This window comes from Somniosus microcephalus, chromosome 1, assembly GCF_052327205.1.
Source record: "Somniosus microcephalus isolate GS21.2 chromosome 1, FLI_Smic_1.0, whole genome shotgun sequence".
In the NCBI taxonomy this organism is placed as follows: domain Eukaryota; kingdom Metazoa; phylum Chordata; class Chondrichthyes; order Squaliformes; family Somniosidae; genus Somniosus; species Somniosus microcephalus.
Genome location: NC_140987.1, coordinates 352,248,324 through 352,267,036, shown reverse-complemented (window position 1 = coordinate 352,267,036; position 18,713 = coordinate 352,248,324). Strand labels below are relative to the sequence as shown.

The window sequence follows — 18,713 nt, the reverse complement described above, 5'->3', positions numbered from 1 at the left end:
GGCACTCCGCTGTTGAGAAGGAGGCCCAGGCGATTGTGGAGGCTGTGCGTCATTGGAGGCACTACCTGGCCGGAAAACGATTTACCCTGCTCACTGACCAACGTTCAGTTGCTTTCATGTTTAACAACAAGCAGAGGGGCAAAATCAAAAATGACAAGATCTTGAGGTGGAGAATCGAATTTTCCACCTACAATTACGAGATCTTGTACCGGCCCGGGAAGCTCAATGAACCCCCGGATGCGCTATCGCGTGGCACCTGCGCCAGCACGCAGATCGATAGACTGCGGGCCCTCCACAATGACCTCTGCCACCCGGGGGTCACCAGGTTCTTCCACTTCATCAAGGCCCGCAACCTGCCTTACTCTATTGAGGAGGTCAGGACCATGACCAGGAACTGTAAAGTTTTCCTGGTTTCTCGTTTTTTTCCTTCTTCTTCTCTGCAGGGTTCTCCTACTAGGTGTCGGCTCATTATCCGCTGGCGGATCCAGACGCACTTGCTGTCCCAATGGCAGGATATGATTCCGGTGCAGTATTTTTATGGGTCCATTCCCACCTGCAGGTTTTAGCCGAAACACAGGTAGTTGTGACATTTGACTTTCAACAATGTAAGGTGTAGAAGCCCAGCGGTCTGCTAACTTATGTTTCCCTTGAAGTCCTAGGTTCCGTATGAGAACTCGGTCACCAGGCATGAGTTGGGAAAAACGGATCTTCTGGTCATACCTCTGCTTATTTCCTTTATTCTGTTTGGCAGAAACAGACTCAGCAAGTTCATAAGCAGCTTGCAATTCCTTTCTCATGTCAGATACATACTTGAGGTAAGTTCTCTGTGATGTGCCATCACTGGATACTCCGAAACACAAATCCACCGGCATCCTCGCTTCACGTCCAAACATGAGGTAGTACGGTGAAAAACCAGGAGCGTCATTTCGGGTACAATTATAAGAATGAACAAGATGTCCAATGTGCCGACTCCACTTGTTCTTTCGCTTTGAATCCAGCGCTCCAAGCATGTCTAACAAAGTACGGTTAAACCGCTCAGGTTGAGGATCTCCCTGAGGATGGTATGGAGTTGTTCTTGACTTCTCAATCCCGAGCACGGACAACAACTCATGTATAAGTCTACTTTCAAAGTCTCTACCTTGATCACTGTGTATTCGCTTTGGCAGTCCATAGTGGATGAAGTATTTCTCCCACAACACTTTGGCAACGGTGGATGCTTTCTGATCCTTTGTGGGAAAAGCTTGGGCATAGCGAGTATAATGATCTGTAATGACCAAGACATTTGCGGTATTGCTGGAATCGGGTTCGATGGACAGAAAATCCATACAGACAAGGTCTAGAGGTCCATCACTTTGCATGTGAAACAGAGGAGCAACTCTTTTAGGTAAAGTCTTTCTCTGGACACAACGTGCACAGGACTTGCAGAACTCCTCAACTGCAGACTTCATACGCGGCCAATAGAATCTGTCCTTGACCAACCCATAGGTCTTATCTACTCCCAGATGACCTGCGTCATCATGCAAAGACTTCATCACTATTTCCCTGTACTTTTCAGGCAGGACCAACTGTGAATGACATGGTTTAGTGGGTGGGTGAGTGATTCTACACAACACTCCCTCTTTAATTTCCAAGTGGTCCCATTCTCTTAGGAGCAGACGACAGTCAGGATGTTTTGATTTGTCGATCTGTGTAATATCACCCAGACGGAGAGCTGAAAACACCTCATGAATACAGGGATCCTCCTGTTGTGCTTTGGATATTTCAGATGAACACAACATGGGTAAGTTTTGTACATCCAAACTGGAAAGGTTGCAAAATGCCTGGGGAACAGCATGCATTGACGCTCCCAAGTGGTCAATCTCTCAGGCATGAAATGAATTCTTTGGTCCAGATACCACGGACATCTGACACATTACTTTCACATCTGCTGAAGCAACATCTTTCCACTCTGGTTTCTGGTAGTGTGGGCGACAAGACAGAGCATCTGCGTCAATGTTCTGGTTCCCAGGTCTGTACCTGAGACTAAAGTCGTAAGCAGATAGTGCAGCAAGCCAGCGGTGGCCGGTGGCATCAAGTTTTGCCGAAGTCAACACATAGGTTAATGGATTATTGTCTGTCCTCACTTCAAACTTCGCTCCATACAGATAATCCTGCAGCTTATCCACCACCCCCCACTTCAACGCCAAGAATTCTAGCTTATGAGCTGGGTAGTTACGCTCTGATGGCGTAAGACTGCGACTGATGAACGCTACAGGTCTCAGCCCTGCTCCTTGGTCCTGATACAACACACCACCCAACCCTTCTTGACTGGCATCCACATGTAGCACATATGGCAGCTGTGGGTTTGCAAAAGCCAACACGGGGGCTTGAGTAAGACTTTGCTTTAAGGTGTGGAAGGCCTCTTCGCATTTTTCATCCCATCTAACACCAAAAGGCTCAGAGGTTTTGAAGTAGTCCTTGTTCTCTTTACCTTTAGCCTTTTTCTTCCTCTCGGCTGGTGGGAGGTAACCAGCCAGCAGCTGATTCAGAGGATGGGCCACTTTGGAGTAATCCTGCACAAAGCGCCTGTAATATCTGCAGAACCCAAGAAATGACCGCAAGGCAGTCACTGTGTTCGGTTTGGGCCATGTGGTAACAGCTTCGATCTTGGATGGATCTGTGGCTACTCCATTCTGTGATACAATATGCCCCACATAGGACACGGATGTTTGGCAAAACTGACACTTGTCCAATGATAGCTTGAGACCTTCATCCTCCAGGCGACCAAGCACTTTCAGCAACCGAGCTTCGTGTTCTTCAAGGGTTGCCCCAAACACAATGATATCATCCAAGTACACCAATACTTCGAGCAAGTTCATGTCCCCAACTGTTTGTTCCATTATTCTTTGAAAAGTTGCTGGAGCGCCTGAAACTCCTTGTGGCATCCTTTCAAATTGGTAGAACCCAACTGGACATATAAAGGCTGTCTTTTCTTTGTCCGATTCACTCATCGGTATTTGGTAGTATCCACTTCTGAGATCCAACACACTGAACCACTTGCTTCCATTAAGACAAGCCAGTGCATCCTCAATTCTTGGAACGGTGTATTGGTCGGGAATAGTACGTCTGTTAAGCGTCCTAAAGTCCACACACATCCGAATCTTTCCGTTCTTTTTCCTCACCACCACTATAGGAGATGCATAAGGACTCCTGGACTCGGTAATGATCTCAGCTTCTTTTAACTGCGACAGGTGCTGTCTCACTGCTTCGATGTCAGCTGGTGCCAGCCGTCGAGACCTCTCCCAAAAGGGTTTATCCTCGGTAATTCTGATAGAATGGCGAGTACTCTTACTACAACCAACATCAAACTCATGAGTAGAGAAAACTCCTCTCCGCTCCACCATCTTCCTGACTAACCGGTCCTTCCATTCTTTAGGAACAAATGAATCTCCAAAGTTGAAGGAGGAGGGTGTCAGATCTTCGGTTGAGTTAACTTTGGACTCTTCCTTCACATGTAACGACAGTACATTTACAGGAAACAGATGTGCAATCGGCATTCCTTTCCTCAATGTGATTCCTTTGCCTGACATATTCCTCATGGTCACTGTAACTCTCCTTGACATCACAGCTGTCGGGGTCTGCAACTCTGGTCTCACCAGAAGCTCATTTGGAAACCGTGACTCTTCTGCAGGATCATCAGGTGACTCTATCAGAATGGCTTCAGTACCTGGCGTTCCAGGGAATTTTGGTATCCCAGGGATTCTAGCCACTCCTCCAGGATGCAGGGTGATAGGTTTGGCTCAAACGTACCACACAGTTCCTCTTTTGCTATCATCTACATCGGAAGAAAGTTCAGGCAGTTTCTCAAAAGCCTTTTTGAAAACAGGGTGAATGTGTCTGGTGCTCAAGAAGTTTTCGCCTCCCTGCTCTTTGCAGCTTGTCAGGAGTCGTCTCACTATGGGTGTATTACTGCCAACCAGTATGGAAACCTCACCTTTCACCATGGGGTCAGGGCAAACCAACACAAGTGCATCAATGGTCTCAGTGGTCCCTACATCAGCTTCCAAGAACTCCAACCTCAGCGACAAATAGCCATCATATGGGTAATCAGCAGGACTAAGGCCCCAGATCTGCAGAAGACTGATTGGGGTTAACGGCAAATGCGTCAGGTATCGGTCATAGAAGGATCTGTACAGTATGGTAACCTGAGAACCCGTGTCGAGGATAGCTTTAGTATAAATGCCTTCAATCTGTATTGATACAGCAGAACTCGGCCCTACTAAACCTTCAGGTATGATGTCTTTCATATCCCCTCGTCTATTATTGCACTTAGCGGAACGTGTCTTAACTACAGGGACAGCAGGCCGTTCCGTTACTGTGCCCCTTTGTAGTTTCCCGACTTCTTGGTAAGTTTTATGAGGCGGTCATTTACTTTTTTTAGATTTTCCTCACCTCTACATTCTCGCTTGAAATGTTCATCCTTTCCACAGTTATAACAAAAGACTCCAGGTCTATCTCCTTCATGGGGATATCCTTTAGAGGAATCATTCATTTTGCTGTTAGACTTCGCAGGGTGTTCAACCTTTTGCACCCGTGCGTCATCCCTTTCTGTGTTGGGCTTAGACCGAAAATATGCCATCTCGGCTCTCATGACATTTATTTCCTTCTTCAGCTGTTCCATCTCAGGGTTGACATCACCCTTAGGAGTAGGAACTGTAACAGGAGTCACAAGCTTGGACATCACAGCACTCTTTGCTACATTCCGGGCCTGAAGCATATCCTCCTCCTCTCTGACTTCCCTTAGCAGCTCAGTGAAGGTAGGTGGATCTCGCAACTTATGGGTCATGCGTATGCGAAGAGCAGTCACGTCTTCGAGCAATGCACCTCGCACAACCTGTTCAATGCGGAACCGATTCATTTCAGGCAACTCAATCCCTCTTTTCCGTAACATACAATGCAGCAGTTTGTCTATTCTCAGCAGATAACTGGACAGCTTCTCTCCCTCACACTGGAATGTGCTTCTGAATCTGACCGTCAAATCTGAAATGGTTTCAGTAGTTCCAAAGGCAGTTTCTAGAGCCTGCATGTAGTCAAAGGAAGTAGCAGAGGTGTTCTGCGCCTTTAAGAATCTTACAGTGTCAGCAGCAGGACCCTTAAGGCTTTCTACTATTCTCTGCCTCTTCACATTGTCACTGCACTGCCATTCCTCTAGCAGAGGCAGGGTCTGCTCAGCCCAGGCGTCGTACTCCTCTTCCCCACTGGGAGTTGGTCTCACGCCTGAGAACATACGGAGCTTACGGTATCCCTGAGCCTCGAAGGGCAGATTGGTGCATTTATCCACCAGAGAACTAATGGCACTGACCAACTGAGTGTTCATATCCAGGGCCGAAGGACCTATCAGACCTTTGACATCAGCAACAGTCTTTCCTTCTTGTCTCAAGAATGACAACAACTTGGTCTGAAACCCTTCTTCTTCCTTAGTAGTAATAGGGACAAACTGAACTGGCCAGGGACCAGCCTCTTCAGAAAGCCCAACTGCCTCAGGTAAACCATGACCTCTCAGGTTCTCTGATGTCTGGATCAACACAAACTGCTTCTTGGTAGCTGTATCCAAGCAGCGCTCAACTATCCTAACCTTTCCAAAGGCTTTGACACAATTCAGAGCCCTTAGCAAGACATCATCAGGGTCATCGTTAGCAACACCATTCAGCACAATGGCATGGGTAGTAGCTATCTGCTTCCGTTTGCACCAAGCTTCAACCTCAATAACATCCATCTTTTATGCTCAAACAGCCCAGTAGAAACCACAAACCACTCTCTTAGCAATGAGCATTCAATACTGTTAGTTTGCTGACATAAATAGACCACAATCCCGGACGAGCCCCCAAAATGTAACCCCTTCACGGTTCTCTAGATATATGTGAGATGTGGTCTCTGTTGTAGACAGTATTCTATAGTCCAGTAAGGAGATCACTACTACAATGGCTTAATTCTAATTATCTTACTTTATAGTTTTAACGTCAGACAGTATAAGAAGATTACGGGTCAATGACCTAAATTAGACATTTGCATACATTAGAATGAATCTAGACATAATAAACATACATTTTCCATTTATATGGATTCAAAGGAGAATCTGTCCCTGTGTCCAAATTCGAGTGCACTCTTTCGTTGGCGCGCTTAAGTTGGAGCTCATGGTATGTATAATGTCTGCAAGACTTACGACTCTGAACCCCTTCGTTGAATTCTCTTCACGATCACTGAATCCCACTTTGAGTTCTGGATGCAGAGCTACTAATACGAAGGGTGGCGGCCGAGTTTGGAAGCCCGGGATGGGATGCGGCAGCCATTTGCCTCCTGAGCCCTCTTTTCAGAGCTCCTGCCCTCTTTTCTTCCAGTCGCTCCCGTTTCCCGCTTGAAAACCCCGACTCCACCCCTTCCTCCTGGGGTTTCTGCCTGGAGACTGAGCAGCCTCACTGTCTGCAACAGTTGATACTGGTGCAGAATTATGGAAAGTCTGCTCTTAGTCACATTGTGTCCTTAAAAGTTCTTGCCGTACCTTCACATGGGCAACTTTAACCCAGGGATTTATAACAATGATAATACAGTGTCTAAGTTAAAGATTGATAACCATACTTAGCGTACATAACATTTCCAGTGGGTATTACATATTCTAATCCCTTTGTAACAAAAGCTAACGTACCATTTGCTTTCCAAATTGCTTGCTGTACCTGCATGTTAACTTTCTGTGATTCATGTACAAGTGGATAACTTCACACTTCCCAACATTGTATTCCATTTGCCATGTTCTTGCCCACTCAACCTGTCTATATCTCTCTGCAGCCTTTTTGCATCTTCCTCACAGCTAACTTTAATCGTCAGCAAACTTGGATACGTTACATTCAGTCCCTTCATCTAAGTCATTATTATAGATTGTAAATAGCTGAGGCCCAAGCACTGAACCTTGCGGTACCCTGCTAGTTACAGCTTGCCAACCCGAAAAAGTCCCGTTTATTTCTACTCTCCATTTTCTGTCCAATAACCAATCCTCAATCCTTGCTAATATATTACCCCCAATCCCATGAGTCCTAACTTTGTATAATAACCTCTTGTGTAGCATCTTATCGAATGCTTTTTGAAAACCCAAATATACTACATCCACTGATTCCCCCTTATCCATCCTACTAGTTACATCTTCAAAAAACTCGAACAGATTTGTCAAACACGGTTTCCCTTTCATAAAACCATGTTATCTCTGCCTAATCATATTACGATTTTCTAAGTGCCTTGTTACCACGTCCCTAATAATAGATTCTAGCAGTTTGCCTACTACTGATGTCAGGCTAACTGGTCTATAGTTCCCCATTTTTTCTCTTCCTCCTTTCTTAAATAGCAGGGTTATGTTTGCTACCTTCCAATCCTTGGGGACTGTTCTAGAATCTATGGAATTCTGCAAGATTATTACCAGTGCATCCACTATCCCTGCAGCGACCTCTTTTAAAACCCAAGGATGCAGGTCGTCAGGCCCAGGGGATTTGTTGCTGTTTAGTCCCATTAATTTCTCCAGTAATATGTCTTTTCTTATACTGATTTCTTTAAGTTCCTCATTCTCTCTAGACCCTTGGTTCCCCATTATTTCTGGAATGTTTTTTGTGTCTTCTAATCTGAAGACAGATACAAAGGCCATGATTTCACCATTGGGGGCGGGATCGCGGTGGGGGAGGCGGTTGGCAGGTCCCAGTCCCGCTCCCAGCTCCAGCTGCTCTGTGAAAAGGATTTTCCCCTGATTGGGCTTGTTAAGGCCGCCCTGCGAGGTTCCTGTCCAATTAAAAGGAAGCGGGTCTGATGATGTCATTTGATGACTCATCATCAGCCAGTTTCCTTAAATGGACCATGGCCGCATTCAATTTGACATTTGTGCTGTCAGTGTTCTATAGCATTGAGGTGCTGCAAACACTGACAAGCACTGCACAGAGGTGCACGGCTGCACCCAGGCTCTCGCATGACTCCCTCTATATGCATATGGTCAGAGTCACAGCACGCAGGGAGGTTCTCTTCCCTTCCCATGGGCGGAAGAGACCTCCCCAGGACACTAACGCAGCCTGGTTGCACATTTCACAGGAGGGCAAAAGCAGTGATGTCATCAGGGATCCCTGGCTGCAGTGGCGCAAACCTTTCAATGATCTCAGTAGATCACGAAACGTTACTGCAAAGCCACACTCAACCTCATCCTGCGGTGCCACTCAACACATCCCCATAACTCTGCCTTCCCTAACCTACTCCTGAACATCCTTACTCACACCAACTTACCTTGCACCTCCACCCATCCCTCTCTATCTACATTATCACCCATCTCACGAGACACCCCTCACACTCGCCCTCATCCTAGTCCAATCATACCAATTAACAACACAAAAGGGTAGGCAGTTGGGTGTCTCATGCAATGTTCATGTAAATTTTCTGTTAATGTATTGTCAAACATTGAAATCTTTATTTTCAACACTTTGCCTTATTGGACAGATCTGTGCTCACCTTTGGAAGTGTCTTAGTGAGTTTCAGTGAATGTTGAGACATAACTTTTCCCCGCCCCCCCAAAAATGTGAAGAGTGTGAAAAGAATGGCTTGGACATTGTAGGGATGCTTTATGGTGCTGGCGTGGGGTGGTGTCAATCTAGTGCATCATGTAGCAGGCAGGTTGTACAGCGTCAAGTGAAGTAAATCTAGCCATGGTGATGCCATCGCCGGTCTCCCGAGCAGCAATGTTGTTAGGGGCTAATGCCCTGTGTCCTGGGCAGCATCAAGTGATAGCGGAGAAGGTTGGTGTTGTTGTTGGTGATGTTGGTGTGCCTGGTGATGTTGGTGTTGGGGCTGATCGTGGAGGGATTCAGGGGACCAAGGTGAGATTTTTCAAGGGCACCGATGTTGCTGGAATAAATGGCAGCTGAAGTTGAGATGACAGAAGTGACCTGTCAATGGAGAGAGAGCTTGCTCCAAGGAGGTGACAGTGGATAGAGAGTTTACTCCAAGCAGTTCCAAACTGCATACAGCTCAAAAGTGTCTTCCAAGTCGTGAAGGCTCAAGCTTCTGACATTGGAAAGTTAACAGCTGTGAAATGGTAGCTTTCATACCACTTTTGCAGCTGTCACCTATTCACAGCAATCGGGGGACATAAAGAACCCGACCTACTTACCTGACATGATCTCCGAATGACGTGAACCCCGTTAAAAAAGTGGTAAAATAGAAAAAGGCTGGCAAAATAGTAGTTAACAAGCATTTAACAAGCATTGAACTATCTTGAATGCCTCCCCCGCCGCTTGGTGTTGGGTTTGTTCCGAATTCGCAGACCTGACACTTTGGAAACTTACATGGAGGCGGGCTCGCAGCCAGCTCCCAACCCGCTGTCAATCATTTCGATTTTAACAGTGGACCCGCCTCCAAACCCGCACTCTGAGCACCGGCAAAATTCAGCCCAAAGTATTTGTTTAATGTCTCTGACATTTCTTTATTGCCCATTATAATTTCTCCTGTCTCTGCCTCTAATGGACACTTGTTTACTTTCACTAATCTCTTCCTATTTACATACCTATAGAAATGTTTACAATCTGTTTTTATGTTTCTTGCTAATTTACTCTCAAATTCTTTTTTCTCTTTCCTTATCAATTTCTTGGTACTCCTTTGCTGAATTCTAAAATCCTCCCAATCCTCAGGCTTACTACTCTTTTTGTCAACATTATGGCCTAGAAATTCAGTTGCTTGCACCAGCCGGTAGCGCCTTAGGAGGAGGAGATGTTGGGCGCTAGGTGGCGAGCGGCTGGGCGCAGCGCAATCTGTGCCTCTCCCCAACTTCACTCATGATTTAGCGGCGGCGCAAAGTCTTTGCGCGCGCTCAGCTGCGCGCACAGATCCTGACGTCATTTCCTCGTGCAACGCCCTTTGTGCGCCCCAAACTGGAAATTCAGTCGCGACGCCCTATTGTGCGCCTGGCGCCCCTAGCGACTGGTAGAGGGGAACGGTTCTCAGTCGAAGCGGGGCGTGGGGGGCGCAAATTAAAGGGCACACCTCCTGCAGTAGAAAAGGCTGCCATTTGGCAGCACTCCTTCTTTTTGAGAGACGGATCTTTGCAGAGAGACCAAGGTAGAGAGCTTTCTGCTTTGGCTCAACACTCGGACAGGTACTTGTGGCTTCAGGCCACAGCTTTCCACTTGTCTTTGCCTTCAGTGACATATCATTGTTTGCTAACATATAATGGGGGCTGCAATGGGTGCAAACGCTGGCTTTCTCCATTGCATCCAAAGGGCTCACAGACGCCGTGAGAGAGTGGCAGTCCTGGCTAGACGGAGAGGGGGCAACAGGCGTCGGGAAAGGAGGCTTTACCCACCCAGGGTATGCCGCCAGCAGTTCTCCTATCTGAACATGTCTGACGAGCAGTGTGTTCGGAGGCTGCGATTCCGAAGGGAGGTGGTCACTGAGATCTGCCACCTGCTTGGCGGTGATCTGCAGCCACATCTGAGGAGCAGGACGTCTCTGTCGGTGGCAGTGAAGGTGACGGTGGCTCTCAGCTTCTATGCCACCGGCTCCTTCCAATCCGCTACTGGGGACATTTCCAACATCTCCCAGTTCGCCGTGCATTGCTGCATCCGCCAGGTGACCAATGCCCTTTTCAAAAGGAGACGTCAGTTCATCTCCTTCTCCATGGCCCTTGTCAAACAGCAACAGCGTGCAATGGGCTTTGCAGCATTCGCGGGCTTCCCCATGGTGCAGGGCGCCATTGACTGCACGCATGTGGCTTTGCGGGCACCTCTGGAGAATGCCGAGGATTACCGCAACCGGAAGGGCTACCATTCGCTCAACGTTCAGCTGGTGTGTGACCACAGGCAGCTCATCCTAGCTGTCAATGCCCGCTTTCCAGGCAGCAGCCACGATGCCTTCATCCTGCGCCAGACTTCTGTGGCAGACATGTTCCAGGCCCAGCCTCACCCACGAGGATGGCTTCTCGGGGACAAAGGCTATCCTTTGTGTACCTGGCTGATGACCCCGCTCCGTGCGCCCAGCACCCCTGCTGAAGAAGGATACAACGACAGCCATCAAGCCACCAGGAACATCATTGAGCAAACAATCGGCGTCCTGAAGCAACGGTTCCGCTGTCTGGATCGTTCCGGTGGAGCCCTACAATATTCGCCGGAGCGAGTCTCCCATTTCGTGGTCGTGTGCTGCATGCTGCACAACCTGGCTATCCGCAGGACTCAGCCACTGCCACCAGAGATTGGAGGACCACCTGAGGAGGAGGAGGATGAGGAGGAGGAGGAGGACCAGCACAGGAGGGAGGCAGAAAGTGCAAGGGCCGCCCGTCACCGGCTTATTGAGCGTCGGTTCTAGGCCCCCTCTCAGGGAATGGCTTATGCCAATGTCACCAGATGAATGTAGCCGCTCCACAAGCCCTCAGCCGAGCAGGGCAACCAGGACTTGCAAAAAAAAGCATGCACAGTGCGATTTAAGAACATTAATTTATTGGAAACCTCTGCCCTTCCCACATTACAACCTCATGGAGAGAAGCCCCCTCCAAAAACACAAAACGAACAGTCTCGGCCTTACAAAACAAAGAAAGACACCAGTCTCGGCCTTACAAAAACAAAGAAAGACACCAGTCTCGGCCTTACAAAAACAAAGAAAGACACCAGTCTCGGCCTTACAAAAACACAAAGCATTTGTGCAGACCTTCTACTTTTTGCCCTGCGAGGGAGATGCCTTTCGCATCTGTGACTGGCCCCTGCCCACCCTGCAGCTCCTCCTCAATGGGACCCCAGTGGCTGCAGCAAGGCTGGGGGAAGGCTGCTGAGGGTCAGATGGCGAGACGGCAGATGTCCTTGGGGGTCGGCCTGCACCAGATCTGGCCCTGGAGGGTCCGGCTGCTGACTGCTCCAACTCTGCTTGGGCGGCAGCAGTCTGTCCAGCGGCTCGTGGCAGCTGCAATGGCGGAGTGGCAGTGTCGGCTGCAGGAATGGTGCCAACCTGACAGATTGCAGGTACTCCCTGGTCGCCTGATACATTGGCACTCGCACGGGCCAGCACTGCAGCATGCGCAGCAAACAGCTGAAGAACAGACTGCTGGGCTGCCTGTGCGAGTGCCCTGGCGATGCCTGGCTGATCCAGCGAGGGTGGCAGCAGTTAGTGCCCGTGTGGCCCTGGTCTGTGTCCGCATGACACCAGCCAATGAATGAACGGCACGACTGAGCACTTGGCTCGAAGCCGCCTGTGCTGCCGCAAAGTCCTGCAGACTCCTGGCCTGTGCTGCACTGAATTGTTCCAGACTCCTGACCTGTGCTGCACTGAATTGTTGCAGACTCCTGGCCTGTGCTGCTCCAAATTCCTGCACACTCCTTGACAGAGACTCAATGGAGTCAGGCATCCTTGCCACTGCAGCCATGAGCTCAGTGTGCCTGCGCTCAGCCTGGACGGCCATTTCCTCCAGGAGCCGGACCACCTCTGCGCTCACCGTCGCAGGACTGGAGGCCGCACTCACCCTCTGGGGAGAAGTCCGCCGAGCTTCACCACCCCTCCCGCGTTGCTGCAGGCTGCTGGGCCCCGGAGCTTCACTCTCCTCCGACCCTTCCCCCCGGCTCCCCTCCAGGGAAGACGTGTCCCCTTCATCGCCATGGGCTGGTGCGGCTGAGGGTGGCACTGATGGGCCGGCTTCCTCTTCCTCCTCTTCGAATTCGGAATCGCTGACAGTGGCAGCTTGAGGGCCCGCCTCCTCACCTGGCGATTCACCATCTGAAAGCAGGGAGGCACAAGAGTAGCTTTAGAGTGAGGACAGGGCGGCAGCGAGGGAGGCATGAGTGCTGCATGCACTGCATTGGTCGGGCAGTGGCAAAGGATGCTGATCTGAGGCGCAAGTGAAAAGAGAGAGATCAAAAAGGTGATGCCCTTACCATTGGTGCCCAGAACAGGGTCGGCATCTCCACTGGCGATGGGGCCAATCAGACGCCCTGCCATAATGCGCTCCACACGCTGGTCGAGGTCGGAGAGCTCTTTGACGTCAGGACGGCCTCCCCCGGTCTCACGTAGCTTCCTCTGGTTGTGAGCCACCTTGGCCTGCAAGAGTAAGGACGGCCTCTAAGTACAGTATGAAGCCCTGATCTTGTCTGCACTGCCTTCCATGGTGGACTGGCCCTGACAGTGTGAAGCCCTGATCTTGTCTGCACTGCCTCCCATGGTGGACTGGCCCTGACAGTGTGAAGCCCTGATCTTGTCTGCACTGCCTCCCATGGTGGACTGGCCCTGACAGTGTGAAGCCCTGATCTTGTCTGCACTGCCTCCCATGGTGGACTGGCCCTGACAGTGTGAAGCCCTGATCTTGTCTGCACTGCCTCCCATGGTGAACTGGCCCTGACAGTGTGAAGCCCTGATCTTGTCTGCACTGCCTCCCATGGTGGACTGGCCCTGACAGTGTGACGCCCTGATCTTGTCTGCACTGCCTCCCATGGTCGAATAGCTTGTACAGTGTGTAAAGTGCTGAATGTGCAAGTGATTTTCATGACAGTCCCATAGCTGCTGGATGAGGGCTGGCCATTAGGGCTTTCAGGTCCCTTTGCCCATAAACTGAGGTGCACATGCAGGGATGAGGAGGACACTGGAAAGGGTACTCACCCTGACAACCCGAGTGAGGTCGTTGAACTTTTTCCGGCATTGCACAGGAGTCCTGGCAACCACGCTGTTGGTAGTCACCCTGTTTGAGACCTCCCTCCAGGCTTTCCGGTAGGCGCTGGGCAGCGGCCTCCTGCCACCTTCTGGGAACAGAACATGGCGCCTGCGCTCCACTCCGCCAACCAGCACCCTCAGGTCACCGTCGCTGAAGTGCTGCGCTCTCTTCCTGGCCTTCTCCATAGCCCTGGGCGTTGTGCAGATGAAGCAGAAGTGGTCAGGCCTAGCTTGAGGGCTGCAGTGTGCAGGGCGTGGCAGGCAAACAAATCCACCCTCCCCCTTTAAGAGCTGACCGGCGCCAGAGTGTCTGCCGTCAATCAGCAACCCGCCGCACCTGCGCTGCGCCCGGCCTCGGGGGTATCGCCCCGGGCCGCCGGCTTAGCGCCTAAAGATAGTCGTGCATTGCCTGTTTTAACGCAGCAGCAACCTCTTGGGGCGATGCGACTGAATATCGGCGAAGGTGGCGCGAACTTGCGCCAGGCGCAAACTTTAGCGGCTGCCCGACTGTAGCGCACCCAAATGTGGCTATACTGAATTTCTAGGCCTATAAGCCTCTTCCTTTGATCTAATACTATCTTTAACATCTCTTGTTAGCCACGATTGGACCACTTTTCCTGTGGGATTTTTGTGCCTTAAAGGTATGTATATTTGTTTTAAATTTTGTATTAATTCTTTAAATGCTAGCCATTGCTTGTCTATCATCATATTTTTTAATGTAGTTTCCCAATCTACCTTTGCCAACTTGCCCCTCATACCTACGTAGTTTGCTTTGTTTAGATTTAAGACCCTAGTTTTGGACTTAACTGAATCACTTTCAAATTCAATATAAAAATCTATCATATTATGTTCACTCTTTCCTAAAGGCCCCTTTACTGCAAGGTTATTAATTAATCCTTTCTCATTGCACAATACTAGATCTAAAATAGCCTGTTCCCTATTTGGTTCCTCAACATACTGATCTAGAAAACTATCTTGCATACATTCCATGAACTTGTCCTCCACACTATTACTGCAAATTTGGTTTGCCCAGTCTATATGTAGATTAAAGTCCCCCATGATTACTGTATTACCCTTGTTACATGCGCCTCTAATTTCCTGATTTATACTCTGCCCTATATTACAACTACTGGTTTCCGGGCCGATAACAACTCCCACCAATGTTTTCTTCCCCTTGCTGTTTCTTAGCTCCACCCAAACTAATTCTACTTCTTGATTTTCCTAGCTAAGATCCTTTCTCTCTACAGTCTTTATCCCATCCTTTATTCTCCTTTTCCATTTTGCCTCTCTCTTCTAAAAGTTAAGTATCCTGGAATATTTAGTTCCCAACCTTGGTCACTTTGCAACCACATCTCCGTAATGGCTATTAGATCAAACCTATTCATTTCTATCTGCGCTATTAATTCATCTATTTTGTTGTGAATGCTTCACGCATTCAGATATAGTGCTTTTAGCTTTGATTTTTTCTATTTTTCCCTGATGTCACCTTAGTCACTGATGCCCTATTACCTTTGTTATTCTCTCTGTCCCTTCCTGACCCGCGCTGCTTATTTTTACCCAAAACACTGCTCTGCTATAGAGCCATGACATTTTCCTTGCTGCTTTTAAATTTACTTTTTCCTGAATCCTCCCATTCCCCCCCAACCAATCCTAAAGAGGGAATATCTTTGAACAAGGAAAGAATGTGCAGTGAGGTAAGCAAATAAAAATAAGTAACCCAACAAAGAGCATGTAAAGGCATCATGCTCAAGAAAGAAAATTTAAATTGAGAAGCAATAGAAATGAAGAAAAAACTTCAAGAGAATTTACCTTATAGGCTAATCCCCAAATCACTGGTCGACCAATGAAAACACACTTTGCTCCAAGTGCTAATGCTTTCAGCACATCAGTTCCTCTTCGAATTCCTCCATCTACATAGACTTCAACACGGCCCCTCACAGCTTCAACAATCTCTGGCAGAGCTTCTATCTGCAATGGAGCAGTACACCTACTTAAGTATCAAATAAACACATTTACAAGCATACAGTCCCCTGCTGATACCAGGGAGAAAAGAATACAATGTGCTTGTTCGATTTTTTTTCACATAAGTGTTACACCTTGACCATATAACATAAAAGGGAATCCAAAAGTCTTCTATAGGCATATAAATAGTAAACGGGTAGTAAAAGGAGGGGTGGGGCCAATTAGGGACCAAAAAAAAGACCTACGCGTGGAAGCAGAGGGCATGGCCGAGGTACTAAATGAGTACTTTGCATCTGTCTTTACCAAGGAAGAAGATGCTGCCAAAGTCATAGTGAAAGAGGAGGTAGTTGAGATATTGGATGGGATAAAAATTGATAAAGAGGAAGTACTAGAAAGGCTGGCTGTACTTAAAGTAGATTAGTCACCAGGACTGGATGGGGTACATCCTAGGATGCTAAGGGAAGTAAAGGTGGAAATTGCGGAGATACTGGCCATAATCTTCCAATATTCCTTAGATACAGGGGTGGTGCCAGAGGACTGTAGAATTGCAAATGTTACACCCTTGTTCAAAAAAGGGTGTAAAGATAAACCCAGCAACTACAGGCTAGTCAGTTTAACCTCGGTCATGGGGAAGCTTTTAGAAACGATAATCCGGGACAAAATTAACAGGTCACTTGGACAAGTGTGGATTAATTAAGGAAAGCCAGCATGGATTTGTTAAAGGCAAATCATGTTTAACCATCTTGATTGAGTTTTTTTATGAGGTAACAGAGAGGGTTGATGAGGGCAATGCAGTTGATGGTGTACATGGATTTCCAAAAGGCGTTTGATAAAGTGCCACATAATAGGTTTGCCAACAGAGTTGAAGCCTATGGAATGAAAGGGACAGTGGCAACATGGATATGAAATTGGCTGAATGACAGTAAACGGAGAGTAGTGGTGCACTTTGTTTTTCGGACTGGGGTAAGGTACACAGTGGTGTTCCCCAGGGGTCGGTACTAGGACCACTGCTTTTCTTGATATATATCAGTGACTTGGACTGGGTGTACAGGGCACAATTTCAAAATTTGCAGATGACACAAAACTTGGAAGTATAGTGAACAGTGAGGAGGATAGTGATAGACTCCAAGAAGACATAGACAGACTGGTGGAATGGGCAACATGTGGCAGATGAAATTTAACGCAGAAAAGTGCGAAGTGATACATTTTGTTAGGAAGAATGAGGAAAGGACATATAAATTAGAGGGTACAATTCTTAAGGGGTGCATGAACTGAGAGAACTGGGGGTATATGTGCACAAATCATTGAAGGTGGCAGGGCAGGTTGAGAAAGCAGTTAAAATCGCATATGAGATCCTGGACCATAAATAGAGGCATAGGGGGGAAAATTCAGTTGGTTGCGCCTCCCGTTAGCGCCTTAAGAGGGCGCTAACAGGACGCAAAACAACTAGCACCCGGGCGCGGCACTGCCCACGCCTCCCGCAAAATTCAGTGGGAGGTTAGTGGTGGCGCTAACTAGTAGCGCCCTGCGGCGCTGCGTCGCTGGCGATGGTGCCATTGGTGTGCGCAGCGCCCCACTCACGCCCCAGCCACGATCTTCGGGAGTGCCCCCAGACTTGTCCGACGGGGTCAGGGGGGCATACCTGCGGCCGGGGAGGCACAATTTAAAGGCGAGGTGTGGGGCGGCCATTTTTGTTGCTGGCTGCCTGCCAGCACCTGCCTGCGCTCCCGTCCCAGACCTCCTGAAACGCACCCCCCCCTCGCAGAGTGCTGGCTGCGCTCCAAGAGCCCGGCACTTCTCTTGAGTGCCGGGCTCTTTTGCCTGCAGTTCTGATCCCCAGGGGCCCACTTGGGCCCCAGGTCGCACTGCACAAGGCCCCTCCTCTTTAAGAAGGGGAGGAAGGCCTGCAATACCACGGCGCGACGTGCCACAGCATATGGCGGTGCAGCACATAATGCCGCAATATTGACTCACAGCGCCCCAAGAGGGATGCGGGGCGCTTCCAGTAGGGCCCCGCTTCCCTCTTGGGGCGCAACCATTCAATTTCCGGCGTGGGGTGCTAATTTTTCCGGGGCGCTACTTTTAGCGCCCCAGCGAAGTTAGCGCTACTCAATTTTTAGCCCATAGAGTATAAAAGCAAGGAAATTATGATGAACCTTTATAAAACACTGGTCCGGCCTCAACTGGAGTATTGTGTCCAATTCTGGGCACCGCACTTTAGGAAGGATGTGAGGGCTTTAGAGAGGGTGCAGAAAAGATTTATGGAATGGTTCCAGGGATGAGGGACTTCAGTTACATGGATAGGCTGGAGAAACTGGGGTTGCTCTCCTTAGAGCAGAGAAGGTTGAGAGGAGATTTGATAGAGATATTCAAAATCACGAGGGGTCTAGACAGAGTAGACAGAGAGAAACTGTTCCCATTGGCGGAAGGGTCGAGAACCAGAGAACACAGATTTAAGGTGATTGTCAGAAGAAGCAAAGGTGACATGAGGAAACACTTTTTTACGGAGCGAGTGGTTAGGATCTGGAATGCACTGCCTGAGAGGGTGGTGGAGGCAGACTCAATCACAGCTTTCAAAAGGGAATTGGATAAGTACCTGAAGGAAAAAATTTGCAAGGCTACGGGGAAAGGGCGGGGGAGCGGGACTAGCTGAAGTGCTCTTGCAGAGAGCCAGCACGGGCTCAACAGCCCAAATGGCCTCCTTCTGTGCTATAATCATTCTAATGATTCTATGATTCTATGATCTCACTAAATTGACATTAATTTTCATTGTCAAGAAAAAAGAGCTGGGGCTAGTGTCAAAGTTTACTTTTTTAGAACAAAAAGTGTTTGAAATACAAAATTTCTTGCCCACAGTTTGACATCGGAAGTTTCCGGCAGGTGCAACAGTGTCCAGTTAGATGTAGATGTAGAACAAAACTGCCAATACATACGAACACACGAGAATGACAGACAGAAAAAAATCTGGTCCATCAAGCCTGTCTCACACAACAACAATGCCTTGTGCATCACAATACAGACACTCCCCGCACCTCCCAAAAGCCATGTGATCTCCTGGGAAAGGTGAAAAAAAA

At 48.6% G+C, this 18,713-nt stretch overlaps 1 protein-coding gene across 1 annotated transcript in view; it reads right to left on the bottom strand.

Moving 5' to 3' along the window:
* LOC147124969 (2-Hydroxyacid oxidase 2-like) overlaps positions 1–18,713 on the bottom strand; it is an 89,573-nt gene that overhangs the window by 9,975 nt on the left and 60,885 nt on the right. Inside the window, exon 5 of the mRNA XM_085995412.1 lies at positions 15,487–15,645. Within this exon, the coding sequence (XP_085851538.1) occupies positions 15,487–15,645 (159 nt within the window). The remainder of the gene's footprint in view (positions 1–15,486; positions 15,646–18,713) is intronic.